Genomic DNA, 20,304 nt, shown 5'->3' on the forward strand with positions numbered 1-20,304 from the left:
TTACTTTGGTCAAAGTATTTAGTCATGGAAGGACATGTCTTTTAAGAAACCCGTAAATCTAAAATATTCATGTGAGGTGATATTGGTAACATTATAACACTGCAGGGAGACACTTGAAAGATAATTTTCACGTACATCTTTGAGATGTGCACAAAAAATGAGCACAGATCATTACCAAAACATCACAAGGAAACACATGCAATACTACTACGGCACCTCAACACCTCACAAGTAATTGAATCATAATGACTGGCTTCTTAACAAGGATACATGCAATACCAGTTTATGATCTGTGTATGGTCATTTCAGCTAGTTGAACTTGTACTTTAGGCTTCATTGTCCTTTTATTCTTTCCATGTCTCTAGTGTCATATTAATAATAAACAATTCACACCACAACAAAACACATTTTCTGTGTTGCCATGTCTCATAATCTATTAACATATTACATTTTCCCCTCTCTTTGTGGTTGCTCTTGTCAGTATGAGCTGGTGTCCCTCAGATGCACAATTCACTTCTATGGGTGGTGACTTTAATTATAGAAGGTATAGTATTGGTAGACCGAAAGAATTGCATTTGACAATTGCTTTTTCTTGTGCTCAGGGCAAAAGCTATTGCTATGAAACTGCTTTGCTAATTTCCAAAGTGTAGAGAGGAGGCTACCATTTTATTGGTTGAGCCAATGTTCTTTAGAAATGTGCCCACCCTTTCACTGGAAACTGAGGTGTGTAGTGAATTGATAGGTCAAATATTGGTTCGCCCCACATACTCGTTTCATCCACTATGCTCAGACAACAGGTACTTTTTAACTGGATTCGATGCATGAAAAAAATAGCATACATTAGCCTATATTGGCATTATTTTCCTCTCGGTAACATTTACAGCGATCTTTCTACTACAATGCTTCTGTAGTGTGCCCTGCCTGTTATTCGTTGTTTGTGATGTCGCCATAACGCCGAATTTTAAAGTAATTGGTGCAGTTTTGTCTTGTGCTGCTCTCTGCTGTCTGTGTGCTGTAAATTACAGGCGGGACTAAACATTCTGTATAGTAAATTAACATTGCATTATTCTTAAGCGGTAGCATTACTTCTTGTGCTGCTTGTTGACAGCTGTGATGACCACTCGCAGTCAGTGTGTGAAAGATCCAATACAGAAAGGAGATGACATATCAGTCACTTCCATGCGAGTTCCCCTACTCAGCATAAAATGAAACTTTTTTGCTAATTAAGTAATAAAATGTTTACAAATGAAGCTTTGTAATGCCATGTAACCATTTCTGAATCTTTATTCAAATTTGGCAACTAGATGGTACTGTTCTATTTAGTCTATGGAAGATACATCACTACATCTGCGAAGACCTGCATGCTAGCTTTTCTGCCAAAATGTTCTACTCAATACTAATACAGCAATTGTTTGTTAAATGTTAACCTTCGCTGCTCAACAAGAAGGAATATACTGTATATTGTCTGTCATAGGTTTTTGCGTAACTAATGTGTTTTGCTTATCTTGTCAAATCTTTCGTTGCCCTGCTCTTTGTTCGGTGAATGTCGGCTTCACACTAAAACTTATCAGTACTTATCCTTTTGTTGTTCAGTTAATATACCTGCATGGTCTCTCTTTAGTTACAGCTTGGAGGGCCTTGCTGCTGAAAATGAGAAAAACACAGCTGTCGCCCATGATTCATCTGCTGACTCCAACAATCTGACACAAAATGAAGGAGAGGATCGTGGGTCCTTACTTTCCCTGACAGAAGAGGAGAAAGGGTCTGGTCAGAGGACAACTAGAGCTAAACATAAGGTAAATATATCTGTGTGTGTGTATGTAGTTATTACTGAGCCGCATATAACCGATTTCAATTTGACATTAACGAGAGGAAGGGAAATGTAGTGATCTGTTTTTCACTATGGTCACTATTGTGAGATCTGCTTAACCGGCTTTCACTTCCCCGTGAACAAGGGAATATATTGTAGGCAGATTTACATACCTTACAGGCGCAGAAATTGTTTGCTCCAAAGTCAAACCTGGATTTTAAGGCTTTGGGGGACGTGGGGCACTTCAGACAAGGGGTGTCCTCATGTCTCTCCGTTTGCCTCTCTCTGCCTCTCTCTCTCCCTCTTTGTTGCCACTCTCTGCCTCTCTCTCTCCCTCTTTGTTGCCACTCTCTGCCTCTCTCTCTCTCCCTCTTTGTTGCCACTCTCTGCCTCTCTCTCTCTCCCTCTTTGTTGCCACTCTCTGCCTCTCTCTCTCTCCCCCTCTTTGTTGCCACTCTCTGCCTCTCTCTCTCCCTCTTTGTTGCCACTCTCTGCCTCTCTCTCTCATTGCCCTCTTGCTGTGACAAGCCTTCTGCCGCTCCCCTGTGTGCTCCTTACTGCTCAGGCAGAGAGCAAACGCACTTCCTCGCTGAACACTGGATTGTGGGACTGCCTGATGTCTCCTCAGATCGCTCATACAGCACTCCGAGGAATCTGTGCAGTCAGTTTAGCCTCACAGATTTAAAAATGCAGAAGGCCGATAACGTTCTCCGGCAGCAGGTGGTAGATCCTGGGTGTCCCCCTTAACCTGAGAGTCTCCCACAGGAATCATTTTCCATTTTTGGCTGCCTGTCGTATTATTCTGCAGAGAACTGGATGAATGTTTTTCTTGTTTTGCCTAACATGTTGTTCTTATCTCAGGAGGTCGGTGGAAGTTCTCACTTTCGAGGATTTGTTTATTCCGGGTCAGCTTCTTCTCCTCACTTGTCAAAGTCGATGTCGCTAACAGCAATCGGCAATCCACTTGTGGAGAGTGAGTAAATTAAACCATTTTATTATTTATAACTGACGTTTAGCCAGATTTTGAATAGTGACAGTTAGGTTTCAGCATATACACTGGCCTTGGTGCATTTCCGTTGTGTTGGAAGCTCTGTTTTGTAGTGGAGTTCTTGTGATGTAATACTCCTGATCGTACGGATGTTGTTGAACACTGCTGTTTGTAATAACCTAGGGGGGCCCTAAAGGAGCAAAAACTGAGCAATTTGGTTCATGTTACTTTGATCATCTGTACACTATATATTCATGAGTCCTAGAAGTATATGACATCTTGTACACATTTGGCATAACTATACCTGAGTGAACTAGTTGATTTGAATACCTGGGGATTTTTTTTTTTTTTATTTGTAACTATGGATAGAATAATATTGTATTTTTTTTATATATTTTTGATAACTTTATCTTTTATAATGCCTATAAAATAACAGTTGACTATTTAAAATGAGCTTGCATGGGCCAAGACATAATAGTTATACTCCCCTCTTTGCCTGTCTGTTAATAGCAAGTTTTGTTTTACTACTTTGTTTGCTCCCAATTGTATAGTGCTGCAGAATATGCTGGTGCTATAGAAATACGTGTTAGTAATAATACGGCTATTTAAAATGGTAAATTTAGTTTAGCCATGAAGTTGCAAAAACATTTCAGTCTTGAAGTGACTAAACCAGCCTGTTGCGCTTTGCTGTCATTTAACTACACCTCAGACATTCTCTTAAACTAGGGCTTAGAAACGCCAATCTGCTTGGTAAATATCGCTAGACAAACCCGTCATTTTTATTTAGTGGTAAAAGTTATGCCACCTAATTTTCCATTCTGAGGCACTGGACAATAAATGTATGTGTTTATTCAGAAAATACAGTACGCATCTGTTTATCCCAAGCATGCTTCATTTCCGCATCTGCCCTCGCCACTAGCAGTGTCACATTCATGAATTCCTGGAAATATTCCTCACTTATACTTCATGATAATTTTATGGTTCATTTCATTAATATAAGGATATTATTCTGCTAATTAGATTAAGCATGCCCATAATGCTGTGCACTGTGTGACACATCCACAACATGGACAGTTCTCTCAGTACTGTCTTGGTTTAAAGATTCAGCATCTAGAAAGTAATGTGTGCTTTCTATGGGCTGCACAAGCTTACAGTAATAAGCTTATCTTAGTGTTACCAAAATATGGAAGTCCTATACGTGTAGTATGCACAAACTTATTTCTTTGCTAAAGCAATTATACTCACTAAACTGTCTAATGCACAGCATCGTTTATCATACAACAGACTTTAGTCTCTATTATTCTTTATTTGAACACTTTGCAATTAAAAGGAGCATTCATTTGTTTAGCTGCAGAAGGGATGAAATGCTTGGTATATTAATGGGTAAGGATTTCATGTTGTACTTATGCATTTTCTAGCCTAAGATGCTGGAGAATTTTGCACAGACCTTGTGTCCTCTTGAGAAGTCCTAATGGCTTACATCTCTGCAAGATTCCACAGTCTGCTTTTTCTGGAACATTAAAGGGGTTCTTCACCTATAGAGAGACACTTTCTGTACTTGTCCCTGCCTCAGGGGGCCGTGTCATACTTGCTAGGCATTTTACTGTCTTAAACAGAAATAATCTTCCGCTTGTGATCAATGAACTGTGATTGGCCAATGACAGGCTGCAGATATGGAATAGTTTGTAAGTGTGAAAGTCCTCCAAGCCTTCTGATGCAAAATCATTTTGTCGGAACCATCGCACCCTTATTTAAAGTAATTAATTATGGCAAGGGACATTCTAAAGGTGGGGAACACTTTATCATATCCCTAAAGGTTGTCTTGCTTGGTCTCATCTCCATATATTTTGGGACAGTTAATATCCTTCATCTCACAAGCAGTGCATCAATAGTATAAATAAAATATTCACTTTGTCATATAAATATATAATACAGAGGCTATGTTATTTATCCATAGGTGAACTACCTCTACAAAGATAAGCCATGGGTTTCAGATTTCTCTTAAATCTTTCTACAGAAGTCTCTGGACACAGTACTAAGACACACATGATTCTGGCTACACAGAGCCATACATGTGCTAGGATTAAGATCTGGGAATGCTTGATCATACAGCAGATTAGATGGACATTAACGGGTCTTAACATTTCAGTAGTCCTCAGTAATTTGATCAAGTGTGAACTATTTTGTCCAATGTTTCATAAAGCTTACAAACACATTTAAGCGTGTTTCCAGTCCGTCATGTGATGTAATATTTAAATGGTCACCACTCCCTGGAGTTGTCCTTATATCCAGATATTCTGCTTTACAGTTCAATAACATTTCATAACCTTCAGACTGCACCTCTGCTTCTGCCTTCCTTTGTGTTTTTCCTGCTTGCAATAAACATGCATGCCCTAACGTCTGCTGTTAACCCACTTCTCAGCCCAGAGCCGGACACGACCAAAGAGGCGAATATCCTTCTCCTTCAGCATCTCTCCGCTTATTCCTAAGTCTAAGCATGTCTTTTCTGTTGGCTCTTCGTCCAGTGAGGACGAGTCAGATTGTAAGTAAATGCTGCCACCACAAAGCATGGTCTTCATCAGCATGGCCCCTTACACTGTTCTTCATGTTTGTGCTTTGCCTGCCTGTGTTGTGTTATTCAAGCTCTTGTCTTTTTTTCTTCAATGGTTAAAGGGTTCTTCTAGTCTGTTCCATGTTCTACTGTAGACATGATAATAATTTATAAGGCATTTGCTTGTTATCACTAGTTACATTTCCCTCTTTATTGTGGTATTCTCATTATTGTCTGTAGGAAATCAGAGCCTTTGCAGTCTGTGAAAATGGTGCACTTTATAGGCATTGAATGTAATTATTCACAATGTAGCCATATAGAAAATCCTCACAGTTGGTGGTACACATTGCCGTATATTAGGTTTTAAAGTGACACGCTTCCAATATCACGCTGTCACAGCTGATCTTTTTCAAAGATTGTTGTTGTAGATCTATTTCATAAGGTAATTGTTTTCTATTTTCTTTATCCTTTTCAGGCTCACAGTTCATAAATATTAAGAGCAATTCTTTGGCTCAGAGGTAACTATGTACGCTTTATATTGCTGCCTGTTGTACAACAAATACCCCTTGTTAGGGGAAGGTTGGCATTGGGGTCAGGAAGTCAATAATCCCCCTCTCCACCCTTAGGCAAGTCTTGTTTTATTACAGATGAGGGCTGATACACTGAGAAATGGGGTTCCTTCTTTGCAGTATTGCAGCTACTGGAAATAGTGTCTCTGCGATTTTAGATCCTCATCTTCTAACCATGAGTATTCTTTATGAGGATATGGCTGCAAGCTCGTGATTTGCATTTCTTTCCCTAATAGCACGTTAATTTAAACGTGAGAGATGGCTACTTAATGGCGTTTGCCCCCTGGGCCAAATGTCTTGTATAATATCGGAGACAAAATGGTTTTATAAAAGTATCTTACAACTATATTAAAGGGGTTGTCCACTTTTATACATACTATTCTTATCTGAAGTTACCCTCCACATTAATGATCCAGCAGGGGGCAATATGCACCTTATTACTACTGGTACTTTATTAGGTTCCAAGGACATATTCACAGTCTTGTAAAGAATGTTGAAAAGCATTTATTCAGATTGTGCCATCAGAAGGAACTAGTGGTTATAATTTATCACAGTTTAGTATTTAGTAAAATGTAATAGAGGTAATCCTTGAGGCGTTGCTGTGGGGTTTAATTATTCAGCTAGGGCAGGGATGGGGGTTTGGATTTGCTACCAATGTACTCATTGCTCCTTCCAATAGACTCTACATATATAAAAAAAAAAAAGCCAAAACATTTGCATCATAAAACAGGGTAATTAAATATGGTTTTCTGATATCTCTTAAAGCATATCTGAGGAAAGCAGCAACAACTTGCCTACAAGTCCCTCTCGGAAAGACTCAGAAGGAAAAGGTGGGACGAAAGTCAGCCGCACATTTAGCTACCTCAGGCATAAAATGTCCAGTGGAAAGAAAGCCAAGGTATGTTTACCTTTATCAAGTAAATTGTATTTCGTAAAGGTTTACATTTAACACTATGGGAATTACTGTGTAAGATGGTAGAAATCTCACTCTCAGTAACTATATGTCAGTTTTCCCACAGAGAGACATTATCTGTATATTTAAATGACCTTATATTAAATGATGTAAAGTATTAGTCTGGTTCATTTTTACTTCTACTTTATTTCTTTAAATGATCAGTTGGAAAATGCTTGGCATAGACATTCTGAGATTTCAGTTTTTTTGCATTTAAACTGGACCCGTTGCATGCAGTGGAGGCAGCCATGTTGTGGACTGGGACAGTCTTCATGAGAATGCATCCATTCACCTGGAACTGGGGTGTTGGTGTCTATTGAGGAGGGGTTCACTTTAATAGTATGAGTGTGTTCTGCTGTAAAACATAGTACAATTGCTCAATAAGGTCACTGATTGGACACGTTCTCACAAAGTGTTTAAAGCTTGTAGTCAGAACCGTTGGCACAATGGATTGACAATGTTGTAGTTTCTGTATATTAAAAACTGCTATGCTTTAAAAAGTCTGTGCAATATTTTGAGAGTCTTAACGGGATAGAAAATAGGCTGTTGCCTAAAACATTTGAATGGTAGTATTCACCGTGATTTGTATGTGTATAGCTGTGTAGCTATTTTAATGATGTGTCAGTGTTTGTACTACAGTGTGCTGCAAATCAATAAGTTGCTGCCTTATTTTGAATTAGCTGATGGTGTTTCCTCAAGGTGTCTACAATACACTGCCTGTAAAATGGTTTGAAATCCAGACTGTCTTTCTGCCGCTTGTTGTGTTGATTGTGTCCATGCACAATGCAGTGTTCATAGAGTTCTCTTTATATCTAGAATTTGGACATGTGCTTGCCATTTGACATTGTTTATTATCTATTTCTTTATTTGCATTCTTGGTTGTGTTAGAGCACAGTGTTGTACCAGTAATATTATTACACCAGGGCTATGTCATGGCATACCTCCTACACATCCACAAACACTGTGTTAGAGAAATATGGAAGGATGTGGAGTATGGACATGTTGTATTTGTTTTATCTTGCCACATACGGTAATTATGCAAGCTGAGAAGGTTCTCTTTTTGTGTGTAATAGTAGAAGAAGCTGTCTCTTAAAAAAACAAATATTTTCTGCAAGGGGGAAGTAAACATCGACACATTCAGTAGCACGCTGCATCTAGGAATTGGATCATAGGGGCCAGTTTATGAAAGGTCACATTTTTAGGACATTGCTGTTGTTAATTTAGCACCTTTTTTGCTGCCTGGTATAACTGACTTTGATCATATGTAAATGAATCCCATAGAATGTTATCTTGCTGCTGTGCAAAGAACTACACACAGTTGCCAGAATTCTATGGGAAACATATATGTACCTTGGTGCATAGGTAGTTACACAAAATGATGTAACGCATAGCAACCAATCGGGTGCAATCTGTAGCTTTTCTTGCCCATTTACCTATGTGCCTGATTTCATAATTGCCTCTTTTCATGTTCTGGATATTGAAGTACCATAAATAAAAATGTTTTTTGTGTTGTTTTTTTTTCTAACCCTTTAATGACCAGTCCCTGTTCCCTCTGTATTAGAGGTTGTGACTGGTCAAAGAGAATTCTTTACTGCGTCAGTGCCTGAAAATATACAAAAAGTGAAAAGCTAGTTAGCAATAACTTTGTGTGTATGTTTATACATATATATGTATTTTCCCCTTCTTAAAAACAGCACATTTGTGAAAAATTGCCTCAAGGTTTATTTTTCTTTTCCATGTAGTCTTAATAATCCACAATGACAGGAAGTTTGACAGATGTGCGTTGGAAACATTTGTTGTCTAAGCATGCTGTGCCATGCCATAAGTGATTTGCTCTGGTTAGCTTTCATATTGCCTCTCATTAGAACACACCCAAAATGAATTTAACTATTTAGAATTGATTCTTGAGGCACCTTGTTCTATAGAAAAACATGGGCATTAATATGTTTCTATGTTTTATGTGGTTTGGACTTTTTTAGAAAAAAATCAGGACCTCTTACACATATTCATTTTTTTTTCTCACCCTTTTGGCTGAGCTCCATCTTTAAAATCCCATATTCCTACAGGACTACATCAGTTATGTATGCTTTTCATTTGGTTTACTTCAGAAACCTTTCAGTCGGTTTGAAGTAAAGCAGAAAATATCAGCATAGTTGTGGTTTATTTAAAAGCAGAAGTCACAGTTTTCTTTACTTCCTTCCTTGCCCGTATTGACTTGCCTCAAGCTGCCGGATGAACAAAAGACAGCTTTAGTCAGTTATGTCGGTGTAATATATTTAGTGTCCACCTTCTGAATTTGTGGGGGTTTTTGCACGGTGCAGAATGCCATGGAGTAAATTTATTGATGTGCCACAAATTAGGTTAACATACGTAGGATCCAGACATGGTGGGGTAAGACAGAAGCACTCATCGCTAAATGTTTACATTTGTGTTGTTTGTAGAGTTTGCATTATACCTATGTAATCAAATCTGTGCTTCTTTTAATTGTTATAAAGGATGCTAATGAGAATAGCCTCTTCATATAGATTACTATAATGGAAATGTACACATTGTGGGTTTGTATGAAGTATTTTATCCTTTAGTGAAGTAGCACACATTGCTGCGTAGTTTTCACAAGTGGGAAAAAAAAAATCTATCTTTTTTTTTTTGTACTGCTCAAAATATACCTATATATTTTTGGAACCTCAGAAGTATATTTGTGTTAGTTTGACATCCGCAGTCCGCAGGTTTGAATTGCCTAGTTCAGGATTTCAAGGTAGCAATTTGTTATTTCAGAGTAAAGCTTCTTATGTAATTAAAATGAAATACTTCAGTAACGTGCTTGTTTTTCTTTATTTTGCTTTGTACTTTTAAGCAGTGAAAAAAATAGATCAGTTCAATAAGACTATAATGTACAGGTTTTTGTCTAAGGCATGCAGCATGTTGCCATTACAGTCAGCGAAATATAGAATAACCTAGATGTCATTTGTGTTTTATTTCATTAGGGACTCTATTTTATTACTATATTTCGTACACACTTTCTGTAATTAGTGGTTTGATTTATGAGAGGTGGGTGTATTATATATAGGGAGCGATACATAGGTTTTTGTGACAATATATACCATGTATGTATATGCTGTATGATGCTCTGCAGCTTATCCTCCACAGAACTGAGCTGTGTATGTCTGCACACAACTCATTGTTACCTTTGTGAAGCTAACTCTTATTGTTCCTCAGGAGAAAGAGAAAGATAAGCCAAAAGAGAGAGAAAAGGAGCCCAAAGAAAAAGACAAGGATAAGAAGATGGTTAATGGGCATCTGTTTAGCTCTACACCAGTGGTCGGCCCCATAACCTGCAGCAACTGCACCAAGCACTTCACCAATAAAGATGGATATCTTTGTGCAAGTAGGTGGCCATTTGTTTGCACAGCTGGCTTTTTATCACGTGTCGCAGCTTTTGACAGATGTCTGTTTTCTAGCTACTTCTCATGAGTTAATAAGTCTTGTATTATTATTTTTATGTTTATTTGTTTTTAAGGAAGTGATTGCTCAATATACCCATGACTGGGCATTTCCCCTTAATTTGACAAGTTTGTGTTTGTGTTGGCTGTGTTTCTTTGTTTTATTTTTAACTCCTAATTTGGGTATAACTTTTAGACTTCTAATTACAATCTACCTATCGTACATACAGAAGATGGGCTTTTTGTGGGCTGAACAAATATTTATGCAGCCAATGAGTTTAATAGAGGCCAACAACGACATTGAGGCACACATGCATGAATATAAGTTAAGCCCACAAAATGTCAGCCTACATTGTCTGTAAGTAACAGCTGCATTTTAAACTAAGAGAACTGGGTTTTATTGCAATTTTAGAATTGTGATTTCATTGGTTTTGTTGTATATTTTTATGTATTTGTTATTTTAACAATGATTTACATAATTGGTGTGATGTGTTTTGACAAAGGGTAGAAACATTAGTGTGACCCATGCACAGGGCCGGATTAACCATAGGGCTAACTGGGCTACAGCCCAGGGGCCTATGGCATCCAGGGGGCCCTTGAAAGTGCTCAGCAGCAGTATTGATCGGTCGGGGGCGCCCCCGGCGCGATCAGTGCTGCCGAGCACTTTCACTGCGATCCTTCCCCGGTGTGCTGTAGTCTCCTTACTGAGGAGATCTCGTGAGTCTCACTCTCACGAGATCTCCTCAGTAAAGAGCGTACAGCGCGCCGGAGAAGGAGGTAAGTGCCGGGGGGGGGGGCGGGTAGCGCGGATCATGGGGGGGTGGGGGGGACCGGCCCTGCCCATGTATAGGTACTGCGAAGGTAGTTTTTGCTCAATGACATTTCATTTTGCAAATGCAATTATGGCAGAACAAATCCACAAATGATATAGATATTTGTCCGTACTATTCATCATCCAATGTGACTTTTGTACTGGTGAATCAGACACTGAAATGAACAGTAACAGTCTGTACATATGGTAATTGTTAGACATATTTGTGTTGTGCAAGGTGTAAGACAGGTCTGGTTGGAATTATGTAACTGGTACATTGAGGCAGGTATAATTTTAGCCATGCATGCTGCAACTGTTTTATGTTATTGTTATGATTGGTATCTTCTAGGTTAAAGAACATCATGTAAAATAGAGGCTATTACTAAGATTGTTTGCACAGTAATAGTGACAATGGCTAGCTATCACAGGGTTGTCCCATAGACACCTCCTATGGCCAAAAGGTTGAATGTTAAGTGAATATTTTGCTTTGTTGTTACTCTTATTCTTTTGATGTAACATATACTAGATGAATATACATTTTACAGGATGCTTAGTACCTACATTGCTGCTAGTATAAACAGGTTGGCCCTTACTTACAAATGCTGGTTTTGTATTCTGTTATGAAGTGTACTACATAGAATGGTTCTGATATTCTGCAGTAGTCTGATATAATTGTGCGCTATATAAATAAATGATGACGATAGAGACTGTGCGATTTTTATATCCTCATCTTCTAACCATGAGTATTCTTTGAGGATATGGCTGCAAGCTCGTGATTTGCATTTCTTTCCCTAATAAATTGTTAATTTATACATGTGAGAGATGGCTAATTTAACAGCGTTTGCCCCCCTGGGCCAAATGTTGATATGTCTTGTACAATATCCGAGAGCAAAAGGGTTTTGTAAAAGTAACTTACAACTATATGAAAGGGGTTGTCCACTTTTGGACATACTATTCTTATCCCGAAGTTACCCTCCACATTAATGATCCAGCAGGGGGCGATATGCACCTTATTACTACCAGCACTTCATTAGGTTCCAAGAAAGTATTCACAGTCTTTTAAAGAATGTTGAAAAGCACTTCATCAGATTGTGCCATCAGAAGGAACTAGTGGATATAATTTATCACAGTTTAGTACTTAGTAAAATGTAATAGAGGTCATCTGATATAATTGTGCCCAATGCACAGTGAAAAAAAGTCTAGGAAACAATGTACTTAAATGTCACACAACATAAATGTCACACAACATTGTTGTGTGACAGGATCATTTAGCTTATGAGTCACTTTACCTTTGCAGTCTGGCTGGGCCAAGATGCAAAATGTAGACTTAACCTCATGTGTCAATCTCCCATTGTCCCATAGACTGTAAGCTTGCGAGCAGGGCCTTCTTACCTCTTTGTGAAATTCTCCAAACCAGTATCATCTTCATTATTTATTTATATAGCGCCACTAATTCCGCAGCGCTGTACAGAGAATATTTTTCTACTTACATCAGTCCCTGCCCCATTGGAGCTTACAGTCTAAATTCCCTAACATACACAGACAGACAGAAACACAGACTACGGTTAATGTGATAGCAGCCAATTAACCTACTAGTATGTTTTTGGATTCTGGGAGGAAACCGGAGCACCCGGAGGAAATCCATGCAAACACTGGTAGAACATACAAACTCCACACAGATAAGGTCATGGTCAGGGATCAAACTCATGACTCTAGTTATATACCCCTTATATAAATTATATAGTTATATAGCCCTTATATAAATTTGCTTTATCTTATATGATCACATGAGCTAGCATATTTGTTAATATCAAAATGAATGTCTCTTGTGAGCATGGCAACACTATATAAATAATGAATACATAGCCCATGGTCATCCAGCATATTTATTGTTGAACCAATTGAACGTGTAACACAACATAAATTTGTTGTTTACAAGTTGACTCCTCTTCCCACAGATTGTAGTTTCACTGCGTTATGGTTGTTGTAGACAGTGGAGTCTGACAATGTATGTTGATGGGAGTGATCTCAGGGGTCACATAGCATATCCTGTTAAGGGCACATGAGTGGCTGGCTTGAGAAACTGTATAGAATGCAGTTTAGTTATTACTCAGAGAACATAGTGAAATGGATTTTCTAATTCTGGATCTGAATCCCCCTCAGTTCATGTTTGACAAATCTCTTAAGTTTGGACAGTGGAAATCCCTATGTTGCTTTCTGTGTAATCACCTGCATTCCATTCTGTGTATACATATGAACAATCTCTGTTCCTCCTCCCCTAACTGCTTTACTAAGTATGTGAGTCTGGTACAAGTAGCTGGCTCAGAAAGTCTAAGTAACTCCTGTTGTAGTGCACTGAGCTCGGGTCACAGGACCAGTGACCCTGCAAACAAATGCCGCTGGTTCAAGTCTACGGAGCTAGTAAGTGCCAAGATCTCCCATGCGCTGGTTACTTAATGATTTTGTGATGATGTGTACATTGAACTCTTAAAGCACCTTTTCCCTTTTTATTGTGTTTGTTTAGCTGAATAGACAAATGTGATTTGTTTTTGGTATTCTGATTAGAGCTTACATTTTTTGGAATTAATCCTGTTTTATGACCGATTGAAGTGGTACACACAAGCACGGGTTTGTAAAATTAGAAGGGTAAACTCGACACTCCCCAAATACTGCACAAGCAGGTGGTGTGCTTGGTACCTGGGAGGCGCTGTGTATGAAAGAGGAAGTTATTCCTTATCAGTGGAGCTGGTCTAGCTTATTTTATGATGACATAGCACAGAAGGTATTTTCCTAGGGATACAAGTTCATGTAAATCACATGGAAAAGTCAGAATACGAAGGGAGCTCGGGCATAAAAACGTGTGGATGAAATGACTGCGGCATAAGTAAGGTGGGAAAATGCTGTTCTAAGACACTTGTTATAATATTATATTATGTTATTTTGTTACATTTGTATTAACGATTGTAAGTGAACTTCTTACCACGGATTATTTGTTTGAAGAGTGCATATACCTGAACTGGAAACTGCCTTGATTCTTAATGTATTTGCATGTTAACAGATATCCTATTTAGCTGCTTTTTAAAAGTTTTGTTTTTATCCAATTGAAAATGTAGTTCTTAGAAAAATTTCGGAGGCAGTTTTTGGTTTAAATATTTAGTTTTGTTGCAAAGTGTGTTTTTTGGAGAGAGGTTTCTCTAATCCTCCTTGTTTGTAGCTGGTTGTATAGTAGACTGTCTTATCTGTCATTGTGTTTTTTGTTTGGGATTATATCACTTGACAGATGCACATTGTGTTTCATTATGGTAAAAAGTTGATTATAAAAATATTACATTTCCGTTCATATTCCTATACTTATTTAACTGCAACATATATAGAAATGAGGATAAACATGTCACAAGAAACCATTGAAGCAATTGCTGTAATGTGTATTTTATAATATCTCAATTAGAAGAGCTGTGTGTGGCTGTTGGCTCTTAGACAGTGTTACAGGCAGATTTTGCCTTCATTACACATAGGTATATAAACACCAATCTGTGCATTTCCTTACCACTACATTGACATAATTTCATCTTGGGTTGCAGTTTCCATGTTTTTTTATTAGTTATTTCTAAGCTCAGTGCACGTGGTACTAAACTTGTAACTCACTACAATCTCGACTTGTTTTTGTGTACATAAAAAGGTTTCATTTCAGTTTAAGCGCATATGCCAATAGTAATAAACACACAAGATTAGTGTAACATGAGAAATGCATCCGTATTTTTATCACTATCCTCATAGATTTTTGTGGAAATGTATCTGTCCACTCTCCCTGTCTTTGTTTTTGTTGTCTTGTGGTGGTCTTTCCAACATCTGGTTGGACAGTGAGAGAAAGAATACTTGTTTGTTAGTGTGATTGTAGTACTTACACCTGCAGCTTGGTGTCTCAGTGAGCTATTCCTCTACCATCCCATAGTAGGGACTGCATACATTTCCTGCCCATGGTGCACCTTGCAGAGTTACTGTTGTGTAGTTCTTAGCAACCAGATACTAGCTTCAGGCAGACTAATGCCTAGAGTTATCAACATATGCTATGTGTACCCCAATAGTTTCATGGGCTGCATCAGTCTTCTCAATATAATGCAAAATAGCATTTATTAAAAACAAATGCATAAAAGTAATCACAGTAGGTAATTTGTGAAACATGTAATGCATAAATAGTAGCCTGGTATAAATTTACTCAGACTAGGGGATACTTTGAAATAAAGTACACACGTTAATTGGTAACTGCTATTAAGGAACACTCTTCAGGGGCTACTTGGCAAACATCTACCACCACACATAGGTACATGTTAACAAAAAATATCTAAAACAAAAAAGTTGGGAAACTTGACTAATGAAAGCCAGTGTTTCATGTTTGTTTCATGGCTATGGGGTATAGGGAGATCCTAGTTTTCAGTTTTAACTGGATAAAAGATCAATAAATCCCTTGGAGGACATTTATTTTTATTGTAGATTATTTCATTAACATTGTAGAACACATTGTTTTGCATTTAAAGTGACACAGGAATTAAATAAACACATTAGATATTTTGGTGACATATGGGTCACTTTAGGTTATGCATGTTGATGTTACATGGCTTTCATATCTCCTCATTAACTTTCAGTTTGCTCTGGTGAATCTTCAATGTCCATTGAAGTGATTTCCATGCATCTTTTGCTTCTATAACTGTCTTTATATCCGACAGTTAACAAGCATTTTTGTGTACTTTTTGCTGCTTTATGGCCTTAAACTTACTAATGCAGTTGCAGTGAGTTTACTGTTTATACTAACATAATATAACATAAAAGTAATGGCAACTGTTAGGTTGTGGTGTAGTGAAAAGGGAAGGAAGTATGACGTGAGGGATAAGTCCTACTAACTGTTCACATTAGCTTGATAAGGCCAATAGAAATCTCAAGAACACAGGTTAGATGGGTAAGAAAGAACTGCAATATGTGTCTATTTTTCTACCAAAAGGCAGCAGAAGTCACTGAAAGGAAGTTGTACATCATCATCTTCATAGGGGAATATGGATAAAATAGAAGTGTAAACTACATTTTGGCTTATATATGCAAAGCCTGAGATGTATCATTATTGAGGGGGAGGATAGAGAAGGAAGTGTGCAACTGCAAGAACTGTGTTGTAACAAGGTTGTATCATATTTTGTACTCTAAAGCTTGTTCATACATATGTGCAGGGCAAATGGTAAAATGCATGAAAAAACAGGATTTATATGTGGTTGAAAGGTGTATTATAACCAATACGCTCTCTTAATTCATGAGAAATGTGGTGTGCAGCCTTCTAGTATTTACAATGCAGCATACATTCCCTTAGAATGGTGGGGACAAGCCCATAATAAATCAGTCATTCTATATTTTAATGCAGTTTTCAAGTGTTAGTGACTGGAAAGAACATTAGCAGCAGACACTTGTGAACAAGACATGAGAACTGCAAAACAGTACACAGGAAATACCCATCACCTCCACACAGCAGCCATTTTTGGAAAATATTCAGCCTATCATTTCTTTTGGACTTGTTGACATCACAGAGGGCCTCATGTCTTAGTGAGGGCACTAGATCCTAGTGAGTTTATAGGCTGTATTCTCATGTGTGTTGGTAGTGAGTACTGCCTCCATTGTAAGTAGGCGACTGGTAAACGTTTTTGAGCATGTGGTCACTTAGATGTATGTTCCACCGTGGGCTAATTAGTGTGTGGCATGTTGCTGCTGTACATTCAGTAACTGAGGTGTACTGGGTGTTTCCTTAAAAATACAAAAGTGTTTCCTCTGCAGGCGGACTCGGCTCATGTGTTTACATGTGATACAAAGACCTGAGGGAATATTAGTAATTATCCAGCTAGCAGCCATATAAGAGACATGACGAGGATAATGTGCGATACATCCTTCTGCTATTGTTTAACATGCTGTAGTAACAGGCAGATTCCTATTCATGTTCCAAATGCAGCAATAACTATATTGTTTGCAAATGTCGCCAAAGTAGATATTTCCTTGACAAACAAGGGAGTACAGCAGGTTTATGACAATGCTACTATTTGTCCATTGTGATAGCATCTGGATAATGCAGGGTCTGGCATAATTGGGGTATTCATGAAAGTTTAGTTTTTACCCTTTAGGGTTTAGGTATTTTGGTTGATGACCAGAATTAATATTGATAGCAGTTTTCCCTATAACTTTATGAATTATATCCAGCAAATATATATATTTTATTTGTAATTTGTTAATTTCAGTCATTTATTGGTCATTTTTAGCTATTGCTAAATACAACATAGCTGTAGCCTAAGTCTAGAGCTTTCATTGTTGTGTACATTACTACCTTGTGAGAGTACTTCATTGAAAGGGCCATGTGTATACTAACATCTTTATATGTGGAAGTACAATTTTGAGGACCACATCAGATCTAAGCGGGATGTGATCACGGGGGTGCTATTTCCCCATACTTTGTAAATGTACAGTTTGTAAGACTGTCTGTTTCACACATTTCTGGGCAGCACGGTGGCTAAGTGGTTAGCACTTCTGCCTTACAGCACTGGGGTCATGAGTTCAATTCTTGACCATGGCACAGCTTGAGCAGAAGTAGTAATTAAGGACCATGAACACTGCTCTAATTTTGGTCCACACATCATACAAAAGAGGTAAAAATTATGGCTGATCTGTTTCACCAATAGGACAGTGCCGGCTATTTTTGCCTCCACCCAATATGGTGCTGTAACTGTTTGTATAGATGTGAGGTGTTGCTGTGTTCTTCATAGCACCTACTCAAACCACTCAAATGTAGTTGTCTCTTTCTCACCGCAGGGTGTGTTGGTTAGTATTGGCAAACAATTGCCCTCACACGTAGCTTTGATTATGATGAGGTGGACAAAGTTACACATACAGATGATAAACATAGTATGTCCCAAGTCATAATCTGCGGTAAATAAACTATGTGTATCTTTATACAAAATCTCTACATTGTGCCTGGGTCATCCCCTACACCGGGGCTGCACAGATCTCTATAGTTCCCAGGTTTGCACAGCAGTACAAAAAATAAGATTTCAGTGGTATGAGATAGGAGTGTGGTGTGATAATTATATGTTTGCACAATGCTCTCTTCAGATTATACAAAAATGCCCCCACAAGCTATTAGTGCATTGATGTGGGACCATTAAGTTATTTTGCAGAGCTCATCCAGTGCATTTCTTAAATGAGGGCATGAGACCGTCATTGTATTTGTGCTGAACCAATATTCAGGTGATCAGTTCAGTGGGCATTGTTGGCATTACTGAGGCATGAGTCTTACTGAGCCTCTGTAATGTCACTGGTTTACAAGGGATTAAATTGTAAATACATACGTAGTGGGGCCCCGAGTGCATTATACACTACGTTCTCTTTTTGCAGACAAATGACCGCGCTGCTATAGAACCATTTTGGCCTGTATACCTGTATCAGCAGCAGGGCCTGATTAAGGGTTCTGGCCGCCCTAGGCTAATACGGCCGCAGCGCCCCCCCCCCCTCCTCCGAATATATAGGTGTATAGGAACACTCCTGAATATGAATGTTCAGGTGTATTCTCCAGCATTCAAATTTAGACAGATTGTGCCATTGTCTCTTACCTGTCCTTGCTCTTCTCTCTTGCAACTTTGTTATCCTCTCGTTGGCTTCTGGAAAGTTGGCGTCCTTTTTTGAAAATGCAAAAATGTATTCTAATGCAAACCCTGAATGATTAGGCCCTTTAGTTAAAACAAAGCACTCCATTATGGCCAGCTAAAAGTACCCCATTGGACAGGCATATATAAGCAATATCTGAATATTTGTTGTCAATCAAATACAAACCTCTACCAGCCCCATCTCACTAATATTTAGTATTCTAGTGATTGCTGAGACCACCCATGTGACCACCACACAATCATGAGATTCTGCCCCCCAAAGCTGCTCTATTTTTTAAAAAGCCCCTGCAGCCATTTTCCTTAACCACAACCCCCCCGCACAGCCATTTTCCTTAACCCCTGCTGCAGCCATTTTCTTTACTTCCCACCCTGCATCCATCCCCCTTGCAGCTATTTTCCTTACCTCCACTCTGCTAGCTAGCTATCCCCCCCCCGTCACATCAAAACTCCCCCAGTCACATATATCAGCCCCCCTCCTCTGCCCTCCTTCATACATATCAACCTCTCTACCTCCCTATAGATTTTCATGGCAGCCCTCCCTCCCACCCTATAGATTTGTATGACAGTCCCCCTCTCCCTCCCTATACATATGCATGACAGTCCCCCCTCTCCCTCCCTATAGATATGCAGGGTAGTCCCCCCCTCCCTATAGATATGCAGGGTAGTCCCCCCCCTCCCTATAGATATGCAGGGTAGTCCCCCCCCTCCCTATAGATATGCAGGGTAGTTCCCCCCCTCCCTATAGATATGCAGGGTAGTTCCCCCCCCTTCCTATAGATATGCAGGGTAGTTCCCCCCCCTTCCTATAGATATGCAGGGCAGTTCCCCCTCCCTATAGATATGCAGGGCAGTTCTCCCCCTCCCTATAGATATGCAGGGCAGTTCCCCCCCCTCCCTATAGATATGCAGGGCAGTTCCCCCCCTCCCTATAGATATGCAGGGCAGTTCCCCCCTTCACTTATCTGTAGTTGTGCCAGCGTCGCACCTCTCCTCAGATCAGCAGATAGGAAGTGAAGACGTCCTGCTTCCTGTCTGCTGCACAGCAACAGGCAGCCTGGCGATTGGCTGTGTGTTGCTAACCACTGACCACCAATGCTTTTGATCGTCGAGCCCTCCACCCCCCCCCCCCCCCGCGGCGACCCCCCCCTCCCCCACCCCGAAAAAAAAAATGAATGAAAAAAAAAATAAAATAAAAAAAAATACCCACAGTGCAGCGCCCCCCGGGACCCAGCGCCCCAGGCTGCAGCCTGGTCAGCCTAGTGGTTGATCAGGCCCTGATCAGCAGTGAAAACTTGTTTGCATGTCAGTTGATATGTGCAGAAATTTCTGGATTCAATTTTCTGTGTAATTTGGCAAACAAGGCACATTTTACTGTCTGATAACCAGAACTGCCAATACTGCCTGGAATGTAACTGTGGATCACAGTACATATTGTGCAATCTCTTGTTAACTTGGGTTTCATTGAAATCATTATTTTATTTCTATTTCACAAGACACA

General features: G+C 39.1%; 1 protein-coding gene across 17 annotated transcripts in view; it reads left to right on the forward strand.

Moving 5' to 3' along the window:
• Window positions 1-20,304, forward strand: part of AKAP13 (A-kinase anchoring protein 13) — a 169,821-nt gene that overhangs the window by 126,860 nt on the left and 22,657 nt on the right. For 15 of the 17 annotated variants that reach the window (XM_075207724.1, XM_075207729.1, XM_075207725.1 and 12 more), the window contains exons 14-19: window positions 482-544; window positions 1,622-1,796; window positions 2,672-2,783; window positions 5,825-5,867; window positions 6,684-6,816; window positions 10,087-10,255. In XM_075207724.1, the coding sequence (XP_075063825.1) occupies window positions 482-544; window positions 1,622-1,796; window positions 2,672-2,783; window positions 5,825-5,867; window positions 6,684-6,816; window positions 10,087-10,255 (695 nt within the window). The remainder of the gene's footprint in view (window positions 1-481; window positions 545-1,621; window positions 1,797-2,671; window positions 2,784-5,824; window positions 5,868-6,683; window positions 6,817-10,086; window positions 10,256-20,304) is intronic. The other 2 variants (XM_075207741.1, XM_075207742.1) reach the window with 1 other exon arrangement.

Source organism: Mixophyes fleayi, chromosome 4, assembly GCF_038048845.1.
Source record: "Mixophyes fleayi isolate aMixFle1 chromosome 4, aMixFle1.hap1, whole genome shotgun sequence".
In the NCBI taxonomy this organism is placed as follows: Eukaryota; Metazoa; Chordata; class Amphibia; order Anura; family Limnodynastidae; genus Mixophyes; species Mixophyes fleayi.